The sequence below is a fragment of the Protopterus annectens genome, chromosome 4.part0 (assembly GCF_019279795.1).
Source record: "Protopterus annectens isolate FY-2018-M chromosome 4.part0, PAN1.0, whole genome shotgun sequence".
Classification (NCBI taxonomy): domain Eukaryota; kingdom Metazoa; phylum Chordata; order Ceratodontiformes; family Protopteridae; genus Protopterus; species Protopterus annectens.
Window position 1 is genome coordinate 192,972,310 of NC_056733.1, and position 24,770 is coordinate 192,997,079.

Genomic DNA, 24,770 nt, shown 5'->3' on the forward strand with positions numbered 1-24,770 from the left:
ATCTTTGGACTGAAGTACGAAAAAATTGTCAGGAGTCAGCCGACCGGCACTTGCGAACTGCTTTCACCGAACGGAAAGAAAGACTGGAGAACATGGCGTCGTCTGGCAGCTTTGTACTCCTGGCGCACTGACATCAGGGAGCATGGCTGAACAGCCGACGCCGGACCCAGACTTTGGGATTCTGGCCGACCGAGGACTGCCTGCCGGCAGGGGAGAACCCTACAGTGATGACTGCAACAGTGAAACACGATGAACATATGTGTACATCAATGCTTTCTCTGACTGATAGTATTCACGTAACCTATAAACTGCCTGTGGGAATGGGGGCTTAAAGAGTCCATGGGATTAGAACAGTGGTCCCCTGCTTACCATCCAACTCTTACCTCCTGGGAAAAGAATGAGCTGATAAGGCTCTCTGGATGGGAAACAAATGGGATGTAGGCTTTCCACTCTTTCTAGTGATGCCTCTCTCTCACCTACAGGAGGAATAAATCAACCAATGGTGAGCAGGCAGGGAAGCCACTGGTCAAATTTCACAGACTAGCTGAAAAAGATTTTGGCATGATTACATCTGTTGAAAGGCTAAAGATTTAAGTAACACTAACAAGACAGATATGACAGCAAATATAATGTTAATGTACAAGATGTTTATAACCAAGACAGACTGGCAGCTAATAAGTCCTAGTAATTAAAATTAAATTAAGGCAGATTAAGTCCTAGTATTAATAAAACATGGATACTTATACTCGGTTGAAGGTGTAACAATTATAACACAGGAAAAAGATAGCAACAGAAGAATATAATTTAGTTACATGCAGATTACAGAAAAGCCACAATGACAAGTAGTCACAGGGAAAGACCTGAAGTAAGAACGGTCAATGATTATTTTATGGTGAGAAAGACCTTGGAATAATGTAAATGTACAATGGTGGGTAACAGAGAGGCAAACTGTCATTCTCTGTACCTGGGAAAGACTGAATAAACCTTGCTCATGTCAAAACAGGAAAAAGTGAATGAAAAAAGGGACTTGCATACCAAGCACTGGTGAGTAATACATTCAGCACAGTACAGAACACTACACAAACATTTTACATACAAAGCCTTCACAAATACATAAACGAGGCAGTTATTGAAGCAGTCAGCATATTTAAGTCACACAGCTAATGAAAGATATATGTCAAAAATAACTAAAAAAACAGACCAATACAGTTAGATATAATTTTAATGAATGTCAGAAAATTTCAATAATCAGCATGAAGAAAGTACAAGAAAAAATGTGTGAGGTTTCCCTGGTTGTAAGAAGTAAATTAACGAAAAAGAAATCTCTATAGATATTCATAAACTCAATCTTAGTAGTAGTACTAAGCTACTGCACAAAGGGAAACTCTGAGAATACAGCATTTCAAATGCAGTTCTCCAACACTGTAAATGCTTTGAAAAATCAAGACTTCACAGACTCACACACATTTTTCTTCTGCAAGAACAGTCTCCCTGCACTAATTACAATAGGATTTTGAGTCCATAAGTGCTAATATGTTGACTTGCTGTTCTCCTTCCAAAACATAAAATACAAATTTTGTATGTAAATCATTAGCTTCCCGAGAACTATATTACTACTTGTTTCTTATATATATCAGTCCACAATGGATCTTTCAAGACTAGATACTAAATGATAGGGTGTTTGAAAATGGATAGTACAAAACTACACCCAAGGTCAAGTAAACTTAGAATCACTGGCAGTGGCCATCTTGGAGTTAGAATAACTGCCTGTTTGTAGGGAAGGGAAGTGCTTCTGACCCTTATTAAGATGGTCACACGATGGTTTTGTGCATGAGTTAGTGTGTGTGTGCGTGTGTGTTTGCATGAGTGAGTGCATGCATCTGTATGCATGTGGTCTGCATCTCTGCAGCGTGCCTGTGTGTGGTTTTGCAATATTTCACTCTCAAAGGACAAAATAATCTGTCTCTAAAGAGATGTACTGTTATCTAGTTTTTCACAAATAATATGGCTTTCAATACATCCTCATGTCAGAGAACTACATTCATACTGGTACTCTTTTCCTTTCAAGAAGCCTGAATGAAGCTATCAAAATACTTTTCAGGAGTGTAAGAACAATGAACTTCAGTTCTGTGATCTTAGGAATGACGTTAGGATTTTAATAAAATACTCAACATATGCCTTGAAACAGCTTATTAAGTTACCACAGCACAATGCCCGATAAAGACGTTTTTCAAAGAACAAGTGCATCCAGTATCACCTCTCTCCTGAATGCAGACATGCAACTCTATATAACATACTGTTGTTAATCTTAAAATGTGTCAAGAAACACTCTGAACCACAAAGACACAATTTATACACATCATCCCCAACACCATGCCTAACACAATATGGATACAGATGGGTGTTAATAATTGTCCTGTTATTTTTTACTTTAAATTTCAGCGTTTAAACTGATTTCCTATGTTCCCTCCTCCTCTTTGACCCCACTGTCTGTTAATCATCAGCTCCTTCCTGGTCAGCTTGCCCCATTCATTCATCATCTCAATGGTGAGGGGTACACCAGAAGGGGTTATCATTCAGAGAGCTATTGGGGTAGTTTGAGATTTTTTCATGCCACCCTATCTCCCACATGCACCCAGCAAAGTGCCATGAAGTGGACATGCAGTGAGCTGCAGCAAAAGGGCATTGTTGCATTTCCACACAGGGTTGGTCTTCTCAGGCAGCCCTGGCCTTCTCTCAAAAAGTACTAAAGATGGCTTCCCCTGTCTCCACAAGGGAGATCACACCACTTAGTGTGCACATGCCTGCACACATCGCTGGCTGAGGTGAGTAGTCCACACTCCTTTCCCAATTGGCTCCTCCAGAGGGCAATAATCAAACCCAAGTCACTTGGGTCACAGTCAGGACCCTGTCCCATACCTCTCAACCTGTTAGCAATAGAAATCTGCATAAAGCCAAAAATAATGAGGGGGAGGGGGGACAAAGACCCAAAAACAGGCACACATTTTAAATACTGCTCTCATAAACTTAGAAAGTTGCTAGAATAAAAGGATTTGTGTTACCATTCATTTTCTAAAGGACATGAAGACTGAAACTCAAATGCTTGCCATGATGTAGTGAATTCAATTCACACCAATTTGCCAGAAAACGACAATTTGTATGAGGGCATACCAAAAATATGAGGCAAAAATCTGGACGTTAAGAGGTATGCCCTGTCCTCTGTGCCAAAAGGCCAGGCTACACTCCTACTTTAGCTCAATAAGACTGCTTCATGGCTTCCATGTTCTCAACACATGATCAGCATACAAAACAGTCTGAACATTTCCACAGCCTGTAATGATACACAGATTTACAAGTTTCTCTTCTGTAGTACAGTGTAAACCTAGCCTATTTTTGAATCCATAACACAAACTTAATGGGAATATCAACTGGCTTCCAATGTCAGTGTCACAGTGCAACACATAATTGCCTATCTTATTAGTTTCTTCAAAAGTAGCATGTGATACATTCCTGTGGGCTTCATTTGCACAGACAAGATATGAATATGTTTCTGCGCCACACTACTGTAGTGGAGGTGGCACTTTCACTTTTCAGCTACCAAGTATTACTCAACAAGCAATGTCTGCAAATGGTGTCTCACAAAGTATACTTACCATCATGATACATCTGCAAACTACCAGCAACACACAGGAGGAAACAGACCAACTGCAAACCTGCTTTGTTGTCATTGTATGACCACATCAGTGCATCTCCTACCTTAACTGCATTTCACAAGAGGGATGATCACCTGTTGAATGCATTCAGTCCTACATACAAGGTAGTGTTCAACAAGGGAGCCACCACATAAAAACATGCATCTTAAAGGATCACTATAAGAGTCCACCACATCAAGCAGTAAAAAATCTGATAATGCTTTCAATGAGCAGTGTGCAGAGAAGCAGTGGCATGCAATCACTTAAGGGGTCATTCAACTGTCTGAATCAAGATGGGGATCTTGTGATTCTCACCTCCAAGATTTTTATGTCTTACAAGTGGGACTCCTGGCTCCTTCCAATGTCATTATGGTCCAGTCCTGTTTAACTATTTTACCCATCATTACATGTGCTTCTATCTGGTTTCTAGCTGGTATGACCCTTCAAGACACCATACACATAGGCAAATCTGATGAGAAGCATTCATTTAACCTTTATGAACAGAAAGAAGCCATTTTAAAACCTCTTGTAGGCCTGCACCATACCGAGCACTGACTTCCATTAGAGTGACTGACTGCTTAGCACAGGAAGTTATGTCATCCATCCGGAACAAGGACTTCATCTCCACAAGAGACATGAAGCAAGGCAGATCACTGTGAGTAAAGAAAAAAATCATGAAAAGTTAGAAGCACAGTTTTCCAGCAATCAATCTACACCAAAGACAGACCACCAATTCTATTTGTTTTACCAGACAGCTTTTTGGCATGTAAGAGCTTTTTACACATATGCCCCTGGGAGTGAATTTAAAGGTGGTCTTACTTTACACATTTGCAAGTGATAAACAGACACACTGGAGTCTATTTTTACATTTTCCAAATGAAAACGTGAGACAGGTAAGTGGGAGTCTCACAACTATGAAAAATAAAGTGCAAATGTAATTCTCTTAATGCATTTCGGACAGGGTTCCCGTTTGCATCTCTACTACTTATATTTACTGACTGCTACATCTTGGAATATGGGGACTTCAAGGTTATATAATATTGGACACACTATATATTCCTTTAGTTTTGTATTTTTTTACTCAAAGCTCTGAGGATAATCATTATGGTCCTTGCAAGATCAACAGGAACCCATTTCTCCTTTGGGCCTCTAGAAATTTTATTGCATATATTATATATCTGCAACTTATCACACAAACAGACATACTGAGTCAAACAATCTTTTTTGTGGTTAATAACTTAAGCTTCTCTTTAATAATGTCCAGGACCAAGAAGGTACAGGGTGGTGTCAGCTCATTTTCAGATGGTGCTTGTTTGAGACAAGTCATTTCACCCCACAGACACTCATGGAAGTTACCTCAAACAAACTCCCCTAGAATACAGCAATCCCACAGAAATACCCATGAGACTGAGCTTTGACCAGAAAAACATCCCTAGAAATGAGCAGTCCTACACAGACGTTCCTGGAAATGAGCTGTCACTACGAAATAAATAAATAAATGCATGAATGAATGAACAAACTGTGGGAATTGGCAAATTTAAGCAAACAGAATTCATTTCATCCACTGTAATGACACTCCCCAGTTTTCAGAAATGTACCTACATATTAAGTTAAATGTGCCCATTCTACGTTCTGCCCCAAGTCATAGCAATCAAAGACATGATAAACCATAAAAAACAGACCCCTGGCTGTACGGTGATGAAGTTATAACTATGACTCAGACAGACAATTTAAGTTCATGTAGCAGCTTGAATGGTGGAAGAGCTGGTGTGGTGGGATCATGCCTCTCAACTGTCCAGATTTTCGAAGATTGTCCAGATTTTTGCCGCTTATTTTTTGGTCTGCTCCTCATAAAATTTATGGTTTTCTGGCAAAACATAGATGACTGAAGTCAGTAAATAATACAAAATAAGAACAGTCATTTGAGTTTCAGACTTCATATTCTTCAGAAAATATATAATAATGAAAAAAATCTGTCATTGCAGCAACTTTTTAAGTTTATAGGAGTAAATAGTCCCTATTTTGGGGCCATTCTTTCTGGCTTTGTCCAGATTTCTTGCATTGAGAGAATGTGGGTTTGGTACTCCCAAATCAGTGATGTTACTCCTCAATTGTACAATGCATAGGGAAGAGCATAACACACCCTCATGGTGATACAGTTATTCACTTCAGCCACCTCGGGAGGTGTTAAGGCCTTACAAAAACAACTGATCTTATTGATCTACATAATGCAGGATGTCACTAGGAAGGAGGCCATGTACTTCTGAGTCTGAAGCTGAAGGAACGGTCACATTATAGTACAGATCTGGGGGATAAACCAGAATCAGATCAGCGGATGATGGCAGCCAGAACAGCAGCAGACTTAGTGGAAGAATGAACAGAGGCAACAGCATAAGCAGCCTCATGGCTGCCTAAATGACTGCCCCGTTGAATGGCACACAAGAGTGGATTAAGTCCATCTAAAGAGAGCTTAATGTTCAACAGGCATGGTTCAAACAGCACAGAAAAAACTAAAACTGTAAACTTTAATGTTAAATCTGTGTTATACAATGCTTCTCTTCATGCAGCCTATAACGCAAACACAGAGACATACACACCTAAGCAGAAATATATAACAGTTTTTTTGTTTTTGCTAGTCCCTCTCTTGACCATTAAGCTTCCTCCAGAAGCTCAAGTGATCCATTTGCATCTGTTCTCCTGGGGGTGACAGTCTTATAGCTCCTTCTTTCTTTGAGAGTGATGTGGTGCTATCATTTTTGCAGGGGATTGGGCTTTTCTTCTCTTGGCCCTAACAGTCTTCCTGCATGTGCCAGCAAATGCTTACAGAAGCATGTGCAATTTCATTGATTTGTACGATTAATGTAACTCTCATAAGCCCCGCTGCAGAAAATGCAGCTATATAATCTTGGGTCATCAATAGGAATTCTAGTACAGAGGGTGCACTCTGGACATGAGCCACCAACCAACCTCCTGAGAGAGGTGGTGTCTTGACAAATGCTTCCTTCCCCATGACAGCGCCTTCAGTGTTGGAGCTACTGATTGAAACGGAGACACCTAGCCACAGTCAGGAATCTATCCCACTACACCATGGAGCTGGCTGTAAATATGACAACTACAGCACATATGTCACATGCAAACAGATTAGACAGGCAGGCAAGCAGAAAAAGTATAGTTGTGTCCCACTTACCATAACTGTAGACGTTCAAGTAGATCAATTTTGCCATACAGCAGCCTGTGACCGGCCCAGTTTCCAGAGTCTTTGCATCATCCCTAGTTGATGGACTTCCGAAGACCGAAGTTCAGACATCAAGGTTTAAGAGAAGCATCCACTGGTGCCATCTTCAGGTCTTTTTAAAAAGTGAACAAGCAATCTAATGCCAGAGGACATCACAACCTCCCCACTTGTCTGGACTTAAGTGAGAAGGGAAAAATATAGGAGGCAGGGAGTGGTAGTCACCCCATGTCTGCTGGAGTGGGCTTTAATATGCCCAGATAACTTCTTTCCATGGTCTGAGTAACAGAAATGAATGCAGGTAGCTGTCCTTTAGAGATAGTTTGTTTGGATTCAGGTTTGCTCTGTTTACCCTCTGTGAAAGCCACCAGTAATTGCTCTGTCTTATTAGTGCTTGTCCTGTCTAGACAGTATCTGATCTGCTTGTGCATATCCAAGGAGCAGAGGACTTGCTCTGCCCTGTTCTGTGGATTTGGGTAGAAGACTGGTAGGTGGATAGTCTGATTAAAAGTAAGTTGATACAACTTTAGGCATAAAGTTTGAGTTTGTTCTGAGGGTGACCCTATACATGTAAATGACAGTGAAAGGTTCTTTACACGAGGGGCTTGTAGCTCAGAAACTCTTCTAGCTGAAGTTACAACTATAATAAGGTCTTCCATGTAAGCATCTTTAGAGAAGCAGTTACCAGCAGGTTGAAAGGGAGGCAGTGTTGGTCTTTTTTTTCTTCTTTTTTTTAAAGAAATATCTTTATTACGTTATTACTTACGACATACACAATCATACATTTATATAAATGAAAACAAACCATACTGACATATTTTTAGTTGCAAAAATTATACATCACTTACAATCTATCCAGTCAGACAAACATTACATACTCATTCAAATCCTGCCTTCTTTTAAACCTCATTCCTCTTCCAAAATGTTGTTCGGCATGTTTTGTTCCCACAATTCCTATTTCTTCTATGTAATTTGCTCCTACCCTTTTCTAAAGATCTCATTTCCAGTTATTTTATCTCTGTTACTATTTTCACTACTTCCAGTACAGTTGGTTTAGACTTTGATTTCCATTTTCTAGTAATTGCTTTTTTTGGCAGCCACCATAATTAGACTCAGCAAGGTCCTACTATGTATAGACAATTCTGATTTTGTATGATAGCTCAAAACAAATTATTTCCTTAGTTATACCAATATGCTCACCCAATTTTCTGACAGAGTAGTCTGCAAGGAATTTTTAAAGTCTGCCAACTCATTACACTCCCCAAAAATATGTTCCCAATTACCTCTTTCCTCCCCATCACAACTCCAACATTTGCTGTCTGAGGAAATATTCCTTGGAGTCTACTTGGGATATAAAAATACCCATGTAAACACTTCCAAGCAAAAATCCTAAATCTTCTAGACCTTGCTGCATATTTGGGAGTTCTATCCCTGCATTGTTTCTTTGTCAACTGCTTATCTAATCTCTCTTCCCAATCCTTTTTAACCTCATCTGATTGATTCTTATAGTTATCATGCAATATTTTATATGCTATACTTATTATCCCTTTTTATCAGCAATTTCTGTTCTAGATTCAACTGAAAACTCTACCAGTGATAGTCTTTTGCTTAGGATCCCCCTATTTCCTTCTATTTGCCTATACTATAGCAATCCTTGATAGGGAAAGCAATCGCTAGCCTGCAGTCCAAATAAATTCTTGGCCTCTTACCATTCTATTATATTTCACACACTAATTATTTGCTCCTAATACCTTGGGTCATTTGCCAATTTTCTCCAGCCCCCTCTTGCCTATTTGTCTGTATCCCCAATTGTAGTAATCCCTATCGGCAGAATCTCCAGTCTCCATTCCTGTGTTGACTTAGTTCCTATAATACTTTCTGCTACTTTATCAATATAATAGCAAAGTTAGTTTTCCTAAGTTTCCTCTGAGTGCTTCGGTTTCCTCCCACACCCCAAAGACATGCTGTATGTCGACTGGATACTCTAAATTGGCCCTAGGCATGAGTGTGTGTATGCCTTCCGTGGAAGTTTGGGCGCTGGGCTGGCAACTCGACAACGTAAAACTCCACTGCCAATCATCAGCAGACAGGTGATCCACTGTGGTGACCCCTAACCGGGAAAAGCCGAAAGAAGAAGAATTTAGATCCCATACATAACGCTGATCCTTTTGGGTTATATCAAGTGAATCACCCCTTTCAGAAAAAGTCTCATGTGGGGGTGTGACAAGATAGGTGGAACATTGTGCAGGCAAGCTGATATTGCAGATGCATGTATCTTAATGCTGGAAAATGAAAGCCCTAGTATTAAGAGGCCTGACAGGTACTGCAATTCTCAGATGATGTCTACATGAGCAGGGTCAATGTCATTGTTGTGATACCAGGTGGAAAATCTTTTTCATTTTGCCAGGTATGATTTCCTGGTATTGGCTTGCTTCACTTAGAATGGAGAGCACCTCCTTGGGATAAGATATAGTCTTAGGTGTCAAAACCCAGATCTCCAGGCAGTTAACTAGAAGGTGGCTAGATGGGCATGAAAAACAGACCCTTTGACCTGGCTGAGGAGATCTATCTCCTGCAGTAGGGTGTAGAATCTCCCCTCACTGAGCTTCAGGAGGAAGGAGAGCCAGTGTTGTCTCAGCCAGAAGGGGGCTGCTAGTATCATGTTGGGTCTATCCTCTCTCAATTTTGTTAGCACCCTGGGGATCAGGGGCAAGGGCAAGAATGCATACAGGAACCAGTTTGTCCATATGAAGCAGAATGGATCTATCTTCCAAGCTCCTGTCTGTTGTATTCTGGAACAGAACTTCAGTAGTTTGTTGTAAAGAGAGGTGAATAAGTCTGTTGAGGGGATCCCCCACTGTATAGTCAGATCCAAGAATACCTCTCTTTTCAACATCCATTCATTATGGTCAAAAAGGTCCCTTTTTAGAGGATCTGCTAGTGTATTGCTCAACCTGGAATAAAAGACACTATGAGTGTAACCCTACCTCTTGAGCCAGCATACAAATTATTCTGGCAAGCGTGCACAGGGGATAAGTTCTCCCTGGTTTGTTATGTACTACATAACTGTGATGTGTCTGTCTAGATTTGCAGTGTCCCTGGACTTAAGTTTTGTCAGAAGGCTTTTATGGCTAGTTAGACTGCTAGTAACATCTTTTCATTTATATGCAACTGCCTCTGCTATGAGGACCAAATGCCCTGTTCCTTCGGGGGACCTAAATGGGCTATCCAAACTATGTCTGACCTCTCTGTAGCAATGGTCTTGTCTGCTTCTGGCAGAGTAAAATTTGCTCCTTGGTTCCTTTGTACTGTTTTCTTCCACTATAGGAGTCCCTTTTTACGGCATGGAAGAAGGGCCAGCAGGGTTTCCAAAGCTTGTAAGTGCTGTTCCCAAGCATTTTTTAGAAACCATTGAAGTTTCTACATGTGTAACTTTGCAAATGGAATCATGAGGATGTATGGTGTCATGTACCCCAGTATCCGCAGGAATTCTCTTGCAGCGATGAGCTGCTTTGGAAGCAGACTAAACAATCATGTCTTGGGGAAGTTAGGCTTTTTGTTGAACCAAGTCTATATTGGCTCCCAAGAAGAGGAACCTTACTTGAGATTTTTAAAGACTTAAGATGCAACCTACCTTTTGAAAAACATCTACAGCGATCATTAAGGCTTCCACAGCCTCTGAGGTAGATCTTCCCTGAATGAGACAGTCATCTAAGTAGGAGTAAATATGAAATTCTATAGTTCTACAATATGCTATTACAGGAGCTAGGCATTTTGTGAAAACTCTGGGGGCAGCAGATAGTCCAAGTGGTAAAGCCCAGAACTGGAAGTGGCAGCCTGTTGCTACAAACTGTAGATACTTCATGTGACTGCTTGCTATGGTGACCATTGTCATTTCTGCAATGTCAGCATTCTGAATTTTGGGATGCTGAGGAACTTGTTCAGCTTTGAGAAGTCCAAGATGCGTATCCAAGTGCCCTCTTTTTTTTTGGACTACAAAAATGCTTGAGTAGAAGCCTTTTCCTTCTTGTTCTGGAGGGACAGACTGGATGGACCCTTGCTGAAGTAGATCCCTGGGGATAGGTGGTAAGTGGATTTCTTCCTCTTTTGGTAGTTTTAGATTACCCAGGAAGACTGGTATTTCTCTGAATTGAATATAACTATCCTTCCTCTATGATGCTGAGGACCCAATGGCCCCTGGTGATGGAATTCCACTGATTTAGGAAGGAAAAGAGTATTTCTGCTAGAGGTTTGGAAAGGATGGGAAGGGATAAGGGATAAGTCACAATTGTTCTTGGTTTTGGGTGGGTTCTTTAGAGCCTCCAGCCCTTTATGATTGTTCGGTTCACCATCTCCTAGATTGCCTTATTTTTTTTACCATGAGGAAACCTCCCCTTGTCTTGTCTAGGTAGGAAAGAGCAAGGTTTTGAAAAGTAATTCATACTGTACCTTGGGGGCTGGAGGCAGGTAAAGTTCTTTCACAGTTTTAATTTGCTTTCTTTTTATGTCCAGTTTCTCAAACACTGTTTAGCTGGTAGACCAAAAAGAATTCCTTGTCCAATAGGACATGTAGTAGTTCAGCTTTTACTTGATCTGACAGGGGCTGGGTCCTATGCCACGTTTGTCTGCCTCTGACGGAACCTGTAGCAGCAACTCTGGAAGAAGCATCTAAGGCATCATAGCCATATTTTAGGGAGTTGTCTGAAGACTTGAAAAGCATCTCTGGCTGTCTCTTGGATTTCCTTTGATCAGGTTCTATCCACAAGATAGTGTACTGTAGCTAACATTTTATTTTGAAGAGATTCAGGGTACTTTAGCATTGGAATTGACAATGCAAGCCTCTCATAGCCAGGTTGGGTTTTCTTCCCAAATCAGTTTAGCAATCTTTTTTCCCTGTCATTAGGCAGGGGATGTCTTTTTGGTCCTTTAGGTACAAATGCGTAGATTCAGTGAAGACAACAGAAGGCTCAGTCTTTGGATTTTTGGAGGTGCTTGTGAAATTCAAGTACTCTGTAAAATCTAACTGGTTTCCTTGGAGAATGAAGAAGACAGTTATCAGAGTTTAGAGGTATGTCTTCAAAACCAATACAATGTGTACTGAATGACTAGCCAGTGGTCTGGGTGAAGGAAAAATTTAGGAGTTCCCTGAAGTGAGTCTGGGCCTTGGAAAACTACTTACTTTTTCAGCTGAAAGCCTCTTTCATTCTATGTAGGATATCCCCAAAAGAAAGGTCCTTGGGGGGAGGTGTGTGGAAGAGATTGTGTTATCTGAGTGAGAGTCTCGATAAGTTTGAGTTGGTCACTGGCCAGAGTAAGACAATTTCTCCTCACCCTCTGAACCAGAGGAACCTTCTCTACTTCCCTGCTCCTTTTAGATGGAGAGGCCTCAGAGGTGGAAGAAGGAGATGGCTCTCTACATTTCATGAAGGCCATAAACTCATGCGCTAGTCTAAGGAGGTCTTGAGCTTCGGTCTGAGAAGAGCTGGTAAGAGGTGGTGGCTAAGCAAAATAAGTGATTCACTCTGGTTTAGTTGTCCAATTTATAGGGGGACCGGCGTGTAAGGTCCAACTGCAACTTCAGATGTTGCTTCGGTAGTGTGGAAAGTCAGGGAGTTTCCCTCAATAGGCACAATGCGAATGTTGGAATCTGAGGCCTGCAGAGCAACCTCAGACCCAATTGACATGGGAACTGTGTTGGCATTAGTAGGTAGGTAGATCGGAAACCATGGTAGCCTCCTGAGGGGTCATGACATGGAGCTCGGATCTAGCAGTCACCAGAGTAGGGGACTGCAAAGATGCCTCACCTAGATCGGTTGACTTAAGAGTGGTAGTTGAAGGGTCTTTTGCCTTTTTGCCTTTCCAATTTTTTTGGAATGACGCTAGTGTATGCTAGAGTCTGCAGAGGCCCTGTAGTATTAGTGGATCGTGATGCCATTGAAGAAGCAGAATATGAGCCCATAACGGCAACAAGTACCTCGACCCTATGTTTGAGAGTTTTTGCATGGAATTTTGTGCACTCAGCGAGTTAGAAACATTGTGCTGAGGCTCCAAGGAGAACAGACAAAATGAGTGAAAACCTTTATACAGGATTTGCTTCCACATTTTAAGCAGTTGTCTACTTTTCTAAAAAAATTTCCACAACAGGGTACTTTTCTGAGTGGAAGACGAAGAAGGTTGTTTGGAAGCATGAGCTGATGGACAACTGTGAGCATACTGAACATATAAAGCACATTGGACTGTATGGCTAGAAAGAGCTTAAGATGGCACCATATCCCCCCTTTTTATATCCTGACATCCAGATGTCAGTGTTTGGACATTCATCAGCTAGGGATGATGCAAAGACTCTGGAAATCAGGTTGGTTGTAGGCTTCTGCATGGCAGGAAGACCCATGAAATCAGTACTGCAACACTGACAATCATTTAATAACAGACATGAAGTGCACAGGAAAATACCTTACCTATTAAAATACAACAGCAGCACATTTCACAAGAAAATCTTAGAGTGAATACATCTGAATAGTGGACAGCCTGACAAAAGGATAGGACAAGCTCCTTACTGTGGACAAGGTAGGGAAGCCTGTCTCACAGAAAAAAAAGTTTAAATTCAACTGGTCTGCATATTATATTTAGTTTTGTGATGCCCTCTTGACCATCAAGCCTCCTCCAGATGCTCAAGTGACCCATTTGCATTTGTCCTCCTTGAGGTGAGAGCCCTATGACTAATACATGTAGCCATGTTACATTCACTTTCTACAAAAAATTAAGTACACTGTGCATCTTCTTACATAAGCACCACTATGTAAAAATTAATCTCTCTAATGCCCACAGAAAGAATATTTGTGTAAAGTCTTACCATAACCACAGATGTCCTTCTCTTCACTGCTGCAGTATTCTTAACCTGAGGGATCTTCCCCAGAAGGTGACTAGATGCCGGCCAGTATACAAAAATCTTATACTACTCCAGGGTACATGGGGCATTGCATGTAGGCTGCAGTTGGATGTAGGCCATAAAAGTGACATAGACATGTACCATGCCAGACTAAGGATATGAATGCTCAGTACAGCCAAGCAAAACAACAGCCTGTGTGTGTGGGGGGGGGGGGGTAGAAATACTGCAGCAGTGAAGAGAAGGACATTTATGGTTATGGTAAGATTTTACACAACTATTCTATGTCTTTCTGTTCACTTGCTCAGTATTCTTAACCTGAAAGAGAGTGCCAAAACTCAAAAAGGAAGGGAGAAGGAAGGATCAGAGGGGCCCTCAATGAAGCTGTGTAAAATGGCTTTAGCAAATTTAGCTCTAGATCTGGAGATGCCATCCAGTTTGTAATGTTTGGTAAGGTATAAAATGAAGACCAGGTGGCTGCTTCAAGGATGGAGCTATTATCTAAGCCCTTGAAGGAAGCCACAGCCCTGGTAGAATGGGCCTTCACAGGTGAAGACAGGCTCTTTCCACGGAGCATGTAACAAAGACAAATAGTCTTTGAAATCCAAGAAGAAACAGTCTGCTTGGAAACGGGTAAACCCAAAGTCCTGGGATGAAAGTTCACAACAGCTGATCAGATTTCTTGATAGATTTTACCTGGACAGTTGTCTATGTACATCTAAGGAGTGCACCACCTTCTCACTGGGGTTTTGGGGAGAAGGGAAAAGGTAGGCAATTGACTGGACTGGTTAAAGGATAATTCATTAACCACTTTTGGCATAAAAGAAGGATTTGTTCTCAAGAATACCCTGTCCTTATGAAAGACAAAGAAGGGAGGTACAGCCATAAGGGCCTGCAGCTCCAACACCCTTCTAGCTGAAGTCAAGGCCACTAATAAAACAGTTTTCCAAGAACAATGTTTAAGATAGCCAAAGATGCAGGCTCAAAAAGGAGCCAGGGTCAATTTTCCCTAAAACAAAATGAAGGTCCCAAGGAGGAGGAGGAGGAGGAAAAGGTTTCCTGGGAGGCCTAATGTGAAGGATGGCCTTAAGGAATTATTTCACCTCAAAGCTGGATGCCAGCGGGGGAGATAGAGGCAGACAAGCAAAAACAGCTGACTTGTGCTTTGACACAAGAAGAAGCCATGTCAGCAGAGAGCAATTCAAACAAGTAAGATAGAACCACTGGGATTCCCACTGTCAGTGGGTCTTGGTTCGTAGAGAGACACCAGAGTGAAAATCTAACATTTGGAAATGTAAGATTTTCTAGTATTGGGTTTTCTGGCCTCCTGCAAAACCCTGAGCACGTCCTGTGAGAACAGGTCTCTGAAGGAAATTAGAATCCTATCACCCACAGTGTCAGCTGTAGGGTTAACAAGTATGGATATATCAGGGATCCTTTGTTCTGTGTGAGAAGGTTCACTCTGTTGGGTAACTTGTGGTGATGGCCCTTGGCTAAATGCAGAAGGAGGGGGAACCCGTGCTGTCTTAGCCAAAAGGGAGTCACAAGCAAGATTTTTGGTTGTTCATGTAGACTCTTGAACAGGACCTTTGGTATCAGAGTAAGGGGAAGGAATACATACAGAAACATCCCCTTCCAAGAAAAGAAGAGGGCATCTGTTTTCCAAACCAGAGGACTTTGGAGTCTAGCACAAAATTTTGGAAGTTATCTATTCAGGGGGGAGGCAAATAAATCTATTTGAGGAATACCCCATTGGTGGACTATGTCCAGGAACACACCAATGTGAAGCATCCGTTTGTGGGCTTGAGTCAGGGACCTGCTCAAGGAGTCTGCCACAAGATTCCGGTTGGAGGGAATGTACACTGCCTGAATTGTCATGTGGCATTGGGCAAGAAATTCCCATACCAGAACAGCCAACCTGCAAAGGAGATAGAATTTGTCCCCTCTGCTTGTTCCATACCAGAGGACTGTCATGTTGTCTATGAACAGTTGTGAAGAGGGCCTGGATAAAGAACAGGGTGAAATACTTGTAGAGCTAGTAGCAATGCTCACATTTCCCTGATGTTGATGTGTTCTGTTTTCTGGGAGGGAGACCAAATTCCCTGAATTGTAAATTTTTCCAAGACACCCCCGCCCCATGTCTGATGCATCTGTGTAGAGTTCTATATTTGGGTGAGAGGATGCAGTAGTAGTCCTGGATTTTGATCTATCTGTTGGATCTACCACAGCAGTTCCCTCTTTAAACAAGGAATGAGGGGGACTTTGTATTCTAGTGAGTGAGAATGCTGGGTCCACACAGACCTGAGGAACCAATGAAATTTCCTCATGTGAAGTTCTGCCACTGGCACCATGGGAATGGTTCAAGCCATGAATCCCAGCACCCTGAGGAAACCCCTGGCTGTGATGCAAGTCAAGGAGAAAAGGGAGTTAAAGAAGAATCGTAGGTCCTGCACCTTCTGAGGTGGAAGTGACACTCTCATTATGTCTGTCTGGATTTGACAACCCAGGAAAATATGGTCCTGTGAAGGGGTGAGGACTGACTTCCTGAAGTTGATGGTGAATCTCAATTTTCCAAGGAGGGAAATGGTGGTCTCCATATTTTGGAATAGAGTGTGGGAAGTTGGAGCCTGTAAGAGCAGGTCGTCCAGGTATAGAAATTTCTGGATACCCAAAAGCCTGCAATGTGCAATCAATGGAGCCAGGGATTTTGCGAATACCCTTGGAGCTGTTTGAAATAGATAGGAACCCACAGAAAAACATAAGAATTTCCTGAACACGGGGTGAATGGGGATGTGAAGGTAAGCATATTTTATATCTAGAGATGCCATGTATCCTTGTTGAAGGATAAGAGGAGAGTTTTGAGTGTCAACATTTTGAAGGAAGGAATCTTTAAGAAGGTGTTGAGATGGGATCAATCCAGGATTGGTCTCCAGGGGCTATCCTTTCTGGGCACTAAGAACATTCTTGAATAAAAGCCTTTCTCTCGAGGTTTGAGGAACCTTTTGACTGGAGTGCTGTTGCCAAGGCTCCCAGTGGGGCAGCTGCTTTCGGGGGAGGTGAGGAATGCCCATGAAGGCGGGGGGGGGGGGTGCCAAACCATGAAGTATCCTTTTTTGATTATGAAAATAACCTAGGTGTCTTGGGTGATGGTTTCCCAGACCCTGTGAGCGTTTCAAAGGTGAAGGGAAACAGTGGAAAGGGAGACATATGCAGGGTAGTCACATACTCCCTGATTTGTCAGGAAAGGTCTGCTTTTGTCGTGAGGGTGCCTGTCAACCCCTATGCTTCTGTTGTCTCTTGCCTCCTCTGGAAGACTTACCAGAGGAGTCCCGAGGGTGGCTATGGATGAAAACAGGTTTAGATGGGAAATTCCTATGAAACCTGGGCACAGAAGAAACCAGAATGTGTTTCAACTCCTTGAGTTTCTTCGTTTTTTTGCCTGTAGGGACATAAATAGAGAAGCTGCTGCAAGACCAAATTAGGCTGAATTATCTAATGGTGCATTCATTACTTTAGATCTGAAGTCATCCTGCAGGGGCTGCAACCTTAACCAGGAAAATCTTCTTAGAACTGAACCAGTAGCAGCTGCCCTGCAACAAGCCTCCACAGCATCATAGCTGCATTTAATCAAGTGTCTTGCTACTCGGAAGAAAGCTCCCAAGATAGAGAGATCCAAGGCTTTTCCTTCAGAATGTGGAAGATTTGCAATGGCAATTGATGCCTGAGACAAAAGCTCTAGGGTGTACTTAGTCATACGTGTCTGATAATTGATGGCCCTGAAAGCCAAAGAGCTGAAGTATAGGCCTTTTTTTCCCAGTCTCTTAAGAGTTCTACACACTCTGTCTGATAGGGGAAGGGTGGTAGAGGAAAGCATCCTAGATGGTTTATCTGTAGCTACAGAAATGACTGCTGGGTCTGCAGCAGGACACTAAAGAGGAATTTAGAATCCTCAAGGACCTTGTAGAAGTGGTCTGGCGTCTTGGGAGCCGGGGCCTGGGAGTCTGAGGTTTGGGAAGCATTGTGAAAGGCATCCAGATGCACTGGTTGAACTGCAGAGAGGCTAGGGAAATCAATTTGTAGAAGATGATAGTATCTTTTTTCGGACATCAGAAATTTGGGAGGTGTCCAACTTAAAGTGTTGTCTCATTTTCAGAAGAGTTTCACCAAATGATATTGCTTCCATAGGGGAATCAGCACCGACTTGACTCCTCTTCAGGGGAAACATATTCCTGAAGAGAGGGAATTTGTGTTGAATAATCCAAGGATTCCTCTTAAGAGGAAAATTCATTAGAAGAGTCATTGTCCCTAATCCTTTTCTGAGAAGGCTGGGGAGCAGGAGTAGGAGCAGGCTGAGAGGAAGGAGGCTTGAGTGCCATGAAGGCCTAAAACAAGTTTTGGGAAAAGACTTTAGCAGGGGACAAATGCTTAGCTTTTTTGTTTTTTTCTTTGCAGGAGAAACAATCCTATGCAACATCGGAGGACCAGAAAAGGCCTGCATTCAAAAGTGTCTGAGTCAATTTGTTCTTTCACTAGAGTGAGTGGCACCCCCAGGACCCTCCATACTTTTGAACCTAGGCTCCCCAGCAACATCCTGATTGGACATCTGTTCTACCTCTAATGACGTGGTCGCAGGCGAAGTCAAGGTGGCCTCAGAACTGGGCTTGGCCTGTGAATCCGTGCTTGAAGTTGGACATACCTCCAGGCTGACTAACACCTCGAGAAATATGTCTGATAGTGGAGGTGCAGTGGAAGCTGCAGGCAGAGGTTTCTTGGCCTTGTGCTTCACCAGCTTGGTGTTGGACCCTGAGGTTCCTTCCATACACTTGGCTTGTTCTCTAAAAAGATAGCAAGGGAAGATGGCCTGCTTCTAAGGGTCTTAGGTATGAAGGACTGGCAAATGCTACAGGAGCTATGGTCATGGCTAGGCCTAAATAAGAGAGACACTGTAGATGACTGTCCTAATGTGGAATTTGGCTTCCACACTGGCACTTGCCCTTCCTGGATGACAAAACCAAAAGAGTAGTAAAGGGAAATTTTTCCCCAGTGGAGCACTTATCTGGAAAAGGCTGAAGTCGCACACACTGAAACGATCAGACCGATGGTCGAAATAGCATTCTGACTAGCAGCAGAAAAGTTCTGAGGATGGTACATGTGTATGTCACTTTTATGGCCTACGTCCAACTGCAGCCTACATACAACATCCCACATACCCTAGAGTAGTACAAGACTTTTGTATACTGAGCAACGTCAGGTTGCCTACTGGTGGGAGATCCCTCAGGTTAATGCTGCAGCAAGTGAATAGAAGGACATCAAAACAGTTAAAGAATAATGCCAATAAGATGACTACCCAGCCAGTAACAATGTATGTCAGCCATTACTATGTAAAGCAGTCTATACTGAAATTGACTTTTCCCTTTTAATAAATACTGCTAAAGCCCAAGAGAACTTGAAAAAAATGTATGAGACAAAGGACCAAAAAGGGCACTGTAATACCAGTAACTTTCCAATCACACAGAATACAGAATAAGTCTGACACAACTGTTAACAAAAACAGAAGGAAAAAAAGAGAACATTTTACTGCTCTGTGCTAGCATACCCTATCAACATCTTACCGTAGGAAATCTTGGGTGGACTCATGGAAGAATATTCCTGAGCACCATCGAGCCAAAGGATGATCTTCCCCTAAAGACCAAGTCGAGTTTGTAATGAGTAATAAAAGTATGGGGAGAAGCTTGGAAGACCGCTGAAGTGGCTATAGATCTTAAGGAATGTGCTTTAACAAATTTAGGTAAGGTTAATTTATTCTTATAAATGAATGAATGAAATGCAATCTTTCAGCAACTTGGAGTGCAGTCTTGCTGACTGCCTTGCCCAACTTTGCAGTGGAAAAGGAAACAAATAGTTGACTTGACTGTCTAATATCTTTCATTCTATGAAGACAAAACGTTCCCCTTTATGATATCAAAATACGGAAATCTCGAATTTCAGTATCTCACAACTATAAAGGTGAATGACTCACAATCCCGAAACCCAAACGCACGAAATACACAATCATGAACATACATATGCCATATACCACACAACACACACCATTCTACCCACACCACACAAACTATACAACCCTACACTACATGTAAGCAGGGGGGCAAGCCCCCCCACACCAAAGCCTACTTATATATGCCAACTCCAAGATCGCACAAACAGAAAAAAAAAACAAACTCACACCCAGACATTCTACAGTCTCTCGCGCATGCACACACACACAGACACACACACACCCATCACTCACACATCCACCTCCCTACCCTAACCCACACGTACAACTTACAAAAACACACACACTCACTCACCTTAAATTCTGGACACCACCCCAGCCAAACACTTCATGTAATATAGCATAAATGCATAAGCGCAGATTTGAGATATTCAGATTCATGCTTATGCACTTTCGCTATTTTGAAGTTTCGCCTTTATGGTCTTGGGATACTGAAATTCGAGATTTCAGTATTTCGAGATTACAAAGGGAAACCAGACAGAAGCACAATTGGCTGTGACGTCTAGTAGATGTAGAGCATATTCTTTGTTAGAATGATCTGGGAAGTAGACCAGTAGACTAATTGCCTGATTAATATTAGCTTCTGAAACTACCTTGGGTAGAAGGGAGAGGTTCGTTTGCAAAGATACCCTGTCTTTATGAAAAATTAGATGAGGAGGTTCAGAGGATAAGGCATGGATCTCTGAGATCCTCCTAGCAGAAGTAACAACTACCAAAAACAATGTCTTCCAAGATAAAAACTTGAAATCACATTCCGCAGAGGGTTCAAAAGTGGAATGTATTACTGCTTGTAGTCCTAAGTTCAGGTCCCAAGGAGGAATGGAGTCTTTGAAATGGGGGTTTTAACAGCAATGTGCCTCTTAGGAACAATTTACAAAGTCTTTGAGAAGCTAAGGAATGTTCTTCTAAACCACTGTGAAAATTAGGAATAGCAGCTAACTGTAATTTAATGGTGGAAGGAGAAGCTCTAGCATTGAACAGGAAGCTAAAAAGTCTAAAACATGCTCTACGGAAGCAGAAAAGGGATGAATTTGTTTCTCCTGGACCCAAATGGTAAATATTTTCCACTTGCTGGAGTACAGTCTTTGAGAGGAAGGTTTATGAGCCGACAAAAGAATGTGTCGTACTGGAGAGGAAATGTTAGGATGTCTGGCAATCAATGGAACTGGAGGAACCATGCAGTGAGCTTGAGGTTCAAAATGTTTGGGTGAACAAGGCCATCTGGATGGGACAGAACATCTGGCACTGGGTCCAGAATCCAAGGTTGTCGAATCAGATAAGGCCAAAGAAAGGGGAACCAAATCTGTCGAGGCGAAAAGGGTGCAATGAGGATCACTGTGCTCTTAAAAGTCCTTTCTGTAAACATTTTGGAATTATAGATATCGGGAGAAATGCATATAGGAAACTGGAGGGCCAACTGTGGAGAAGAGTGTCTATGGGTGACTTTCCCAGAGGGGGGAATCATGGCAAAATAGTTGTTGCATTTGTTGTTTAAGGGAGACGTGAATGGATCACAACAAGGTTGACCCCCCATTGACGGAATATCATTTTTCCCACTTCCAGATTAAGAGACCACTTGTAAGACTGAAGGATACATCTGCTCAGCTTGTCTGCAATCATACTGGAACCTCCCAGAATGTGCGTTGCTAATAGAAAGCAGTTGGAAGCGGTCGCCCACAGCCACAACCTGAGAGCTTCTTGACAAAGGGGGTAAGACTTGGTTTCTCCCTGTTTGTTGATTTACCAAACACTGACATATTGTCCATCTGAATTGCAATTGTCCCTTGAGGAAGAGCTGTTTGAAAGGCCTGCATGCAAGAAGCACCATTCTTACTTCCAGGACACTGATGTCAAGTTGTACTCTAATGAGGACCAAGGGCCTTGGACAACCTTGCCTAGATAATGACCCCCCCCCCCCCATCGGGGGGCTTCCATGGTCACTATGGTCATAGGCTCCAGAACAACAAAGGGATGACCGAGGAGAATTTGCTTGGAATGTACCCACCAAAGAAGATTCGTTTTGGAATGTTTGGTTATTAGGACTTGGTCTGACAGCAGGTGATGAAGGATAGACCACTGGTTTGCTAATAGCCATTGCAAAATTCTCATGTGTAACCTGGCTAAGGGTACTAGAGTTACAGAAGCTGCCATGGATCCTAGAGCTTGTACAGCTAATCAAGCCTGAACAAGAAGTTATGTACTCACCATAACGTTCGATGTATGTAGCCCATCTCGCCTTACAATGTGATAGTGTTCAATCTCGCCGTTTGTTCTTACACATGGGTTCGGAGCCGATCCTCGGCTCCGTGTCGGCCGCTTGCAAGCTCTGCATCGAGAAGAAGCTCGAGACAACCTAATACCCACAATCCCCCTCTGCCTTTACCTCAGATTTAGTTTGCCGCTGCTGCGTTCGCATCACTGGGTCGAGCTCGAGCAACTTCAGATAAGAAATAACTTTTATTATTGTTATTTTTCTGGAAAAATTTATTCTAAAGTACTATTTAGTGACATAGTGTATGTGTGTGTGGTAAGGTAGAAATACTCGGTACCGTTAAGTTTAATTAAACTTATTAGAGTTTTTCGGGGCCTACTACCCCTTACTTGAATTTGACAACCGGACTGACTTGTATTATCGGATTCGACATATTTACTGGATTTGTCACTCTACTGGACTTGACTTTTTTCTCTTTACCTGTTTCTTCTTTAAGATGTCTGAGAAAATTAAATCAGGTTTTAAACGTTGCCAGTGTGGCCAAAAAATGTCAGTTACTGACAACCATAGTTCCTGTGTCTACTGCCTTGGCCCTCTCCACTTACAAGAGGACTGTTCAATTTGTCACTCTTTTAGTGGGAGGGTCATGACAGATAGGCGCAGGAAACTCATGGACATGGGGTTGTTAAAACCTTCCTTTCAGGAGGCTCTGGATGCTTCAGACCAGGCATCCAAATCCTCGAAGGATTCGAAGACGTCGGAGCCCAGGTCATCGGCTCCGAACTCTTCGAGTAAAGTTAGATCACCGGTTCCACAGACTTCGGAGCCGAGTGTTCAACTGTTGGCAGTTTCGGAGCCTCGGGTCTTGGAACCAGTGATGGAGCTCCCTCCACCGACTCTGTTGAGGTCGGCTCCGTCTTCGATACCTTCGACTCGTTCTTCCAGACCTCTCTCCGACACCGATGTAGAACGTGTGGTGCAGAAGTTAATGGAGAATACGGCCTTATCCAAGCTCATCTCGGTCTCCTCTCAATTGGTGTCGAGACTTGAAGGCCTTCCGTTATCTCCATCTGTTCCTCCTCCGAGACCTGTCCAGTCTTCGGAGCCGGAAGAAGCTGAGCTGCTGATTGTGGAGCCCTCGGTGCCAGAACCGTCCTTTTCTCGGTCGGCTCCGTTCACCTCGACTCCGTCCGATCCGGTACCGGAGTCTCGGAGCCGAAGATCCATCCTTGGTTCCGGGACCGAGATTTGGACCGATGTTTCGGTTCCGACGCTCCCTCTCGGGGCCTCGGCGCGGATCGACTCGGTTCCGTCCTCGGGGTCGATGCCATCGGTGCCTGTTTCGGGGATTCTTCCCATTTCTTCGGAACCGGGAGATACCTCGACTCGGGACCCGGGGGCTTTCGACCTCATGAGGAAGGTGTTGTCTACCCAGACAACCACGTCAGCAGGATCAGCTTCTCCTCCCCATAAAGGTCAGTTATCCTCCTCTGCACCCACGGCTACATCCAAGCGTCGAGCACCGGTGTCTCAGCCACCCCTGGAGGGTGCCCCCTCTTCCTCGTAGGCTTTTTCGGATGCTCCCCACGAAGAAGTCCCTAGGAAAAGATTGTGTAAGAGGAGACACTTAGATTCTCCACAAGAATCTTTGACATCCGATACTGATTTGGATGAGTCAGAAGGGTCCCCTAAGTCACCTTCAGAAGATGTCTCTTTTTCTGACATATTGGAGATCCTGAAACAGAGAGGTGACTGGCAGTCCCTCCCCCCTTCTGAGGATGAGTCAGTCTTGCTGAAGGCATTTGGTGCTCGCCCTTCCTCCTCCTGGGTCACTCCGCCCTTCGATGAATTAATGGAACTTATTGCTCGAAGGGCGTGGGAGGCTCCTGACACAGTGGAACCAGTCCCTAGGAAGCCTAATAAGTATATCACTGCACCCCAGGACAAGACTTACTTGACAAAAGGAGTCCCAGTGGACGCTATGGTGGTGGCAGCAGCCACGAAAAAGGAGATGTCGGAATCTTCCTCATCTGTCCATCCCCCTAATAAAGATTCTAGGACTATGGACAGGTATGGGAAGCGCATTTTTAGTTCAGCGGCTTTTTCCATGCGATCCCTGAACTATTTGACCCACTTTACACGACTACAGAGGGATCTAGTCAAAGAGTTGGGAGATACCCTCCAGGGTACTACAGATGCTGCTGTCTCAGAGAAAGTGACAGCGCAACTTAATACCCTTACATCCATTGTGAACTCGTCCATGAGGCTGATCTCTTACGCAGCCGAAGGTTCGAGTAGGGCAGCAGCTTCAGCGATTGCTCTTCGCAGACAATCCTGGATGTGCTTATGTTCATTTGCGGAAGCCTTCAAGTCTTCCTTTACTAATGCCCCATTTGACGGTGCCACTCTTTTTGGCCCCAAAGTAAAGGAGACCCTTACCCGGTGTGAGCAGGAGGGAAAGACTCTGTCTGCTGTCGGAGTCCATTTTTCCACACCATCCAGACCGTACCCCAAAGGGCAACATGGTGGAAAAATGTGGTTTCGAAAACCCCAAGGATCTTTCCCAGGCACACAGGGTGATGCCCCTTCTAGAGGCAGAGGAGGGGGCAGAGGTGGAAGACGCCACCCTGGCGGCAGAGGGGGTCCGCAGAATCAAGGTGACAGGGATACACTCCCTGGTAAACCTTTCCAGC

General features: G+C 43.1%; 1 protein-coding gene across 2 annotated transcripts in view; it reads right to left on the reverse strand.

Annotated features, from left to right (window-relative positions):
- Positions 1-3,005: 3,005 nt before the first annotated feature.
- ARL16 (ADP ribosylation factor like GTPase 16) overlaps positions 3,006-24,770 on the reverse strand; it is a 533,664-nt gene continuing 511,899 nt past the window's right edge. The window contains exon 5 of one of the 2 annotated variants that reach the window (XM_044068195.1): positions 3,006-4,345. In XM_044068195.1, coding sequence (XP_043924130.1) covers positions 4,180-4,345 — 166 coding nt within the window. In that variant the 3' untranslated portion in view covers positions 3,006-4,179. The remainder of the gene's footprint in view (positions 4,346-24,770) is intronic. The other variant, XM_044068196.1, reaches the window with a different exon arrangement.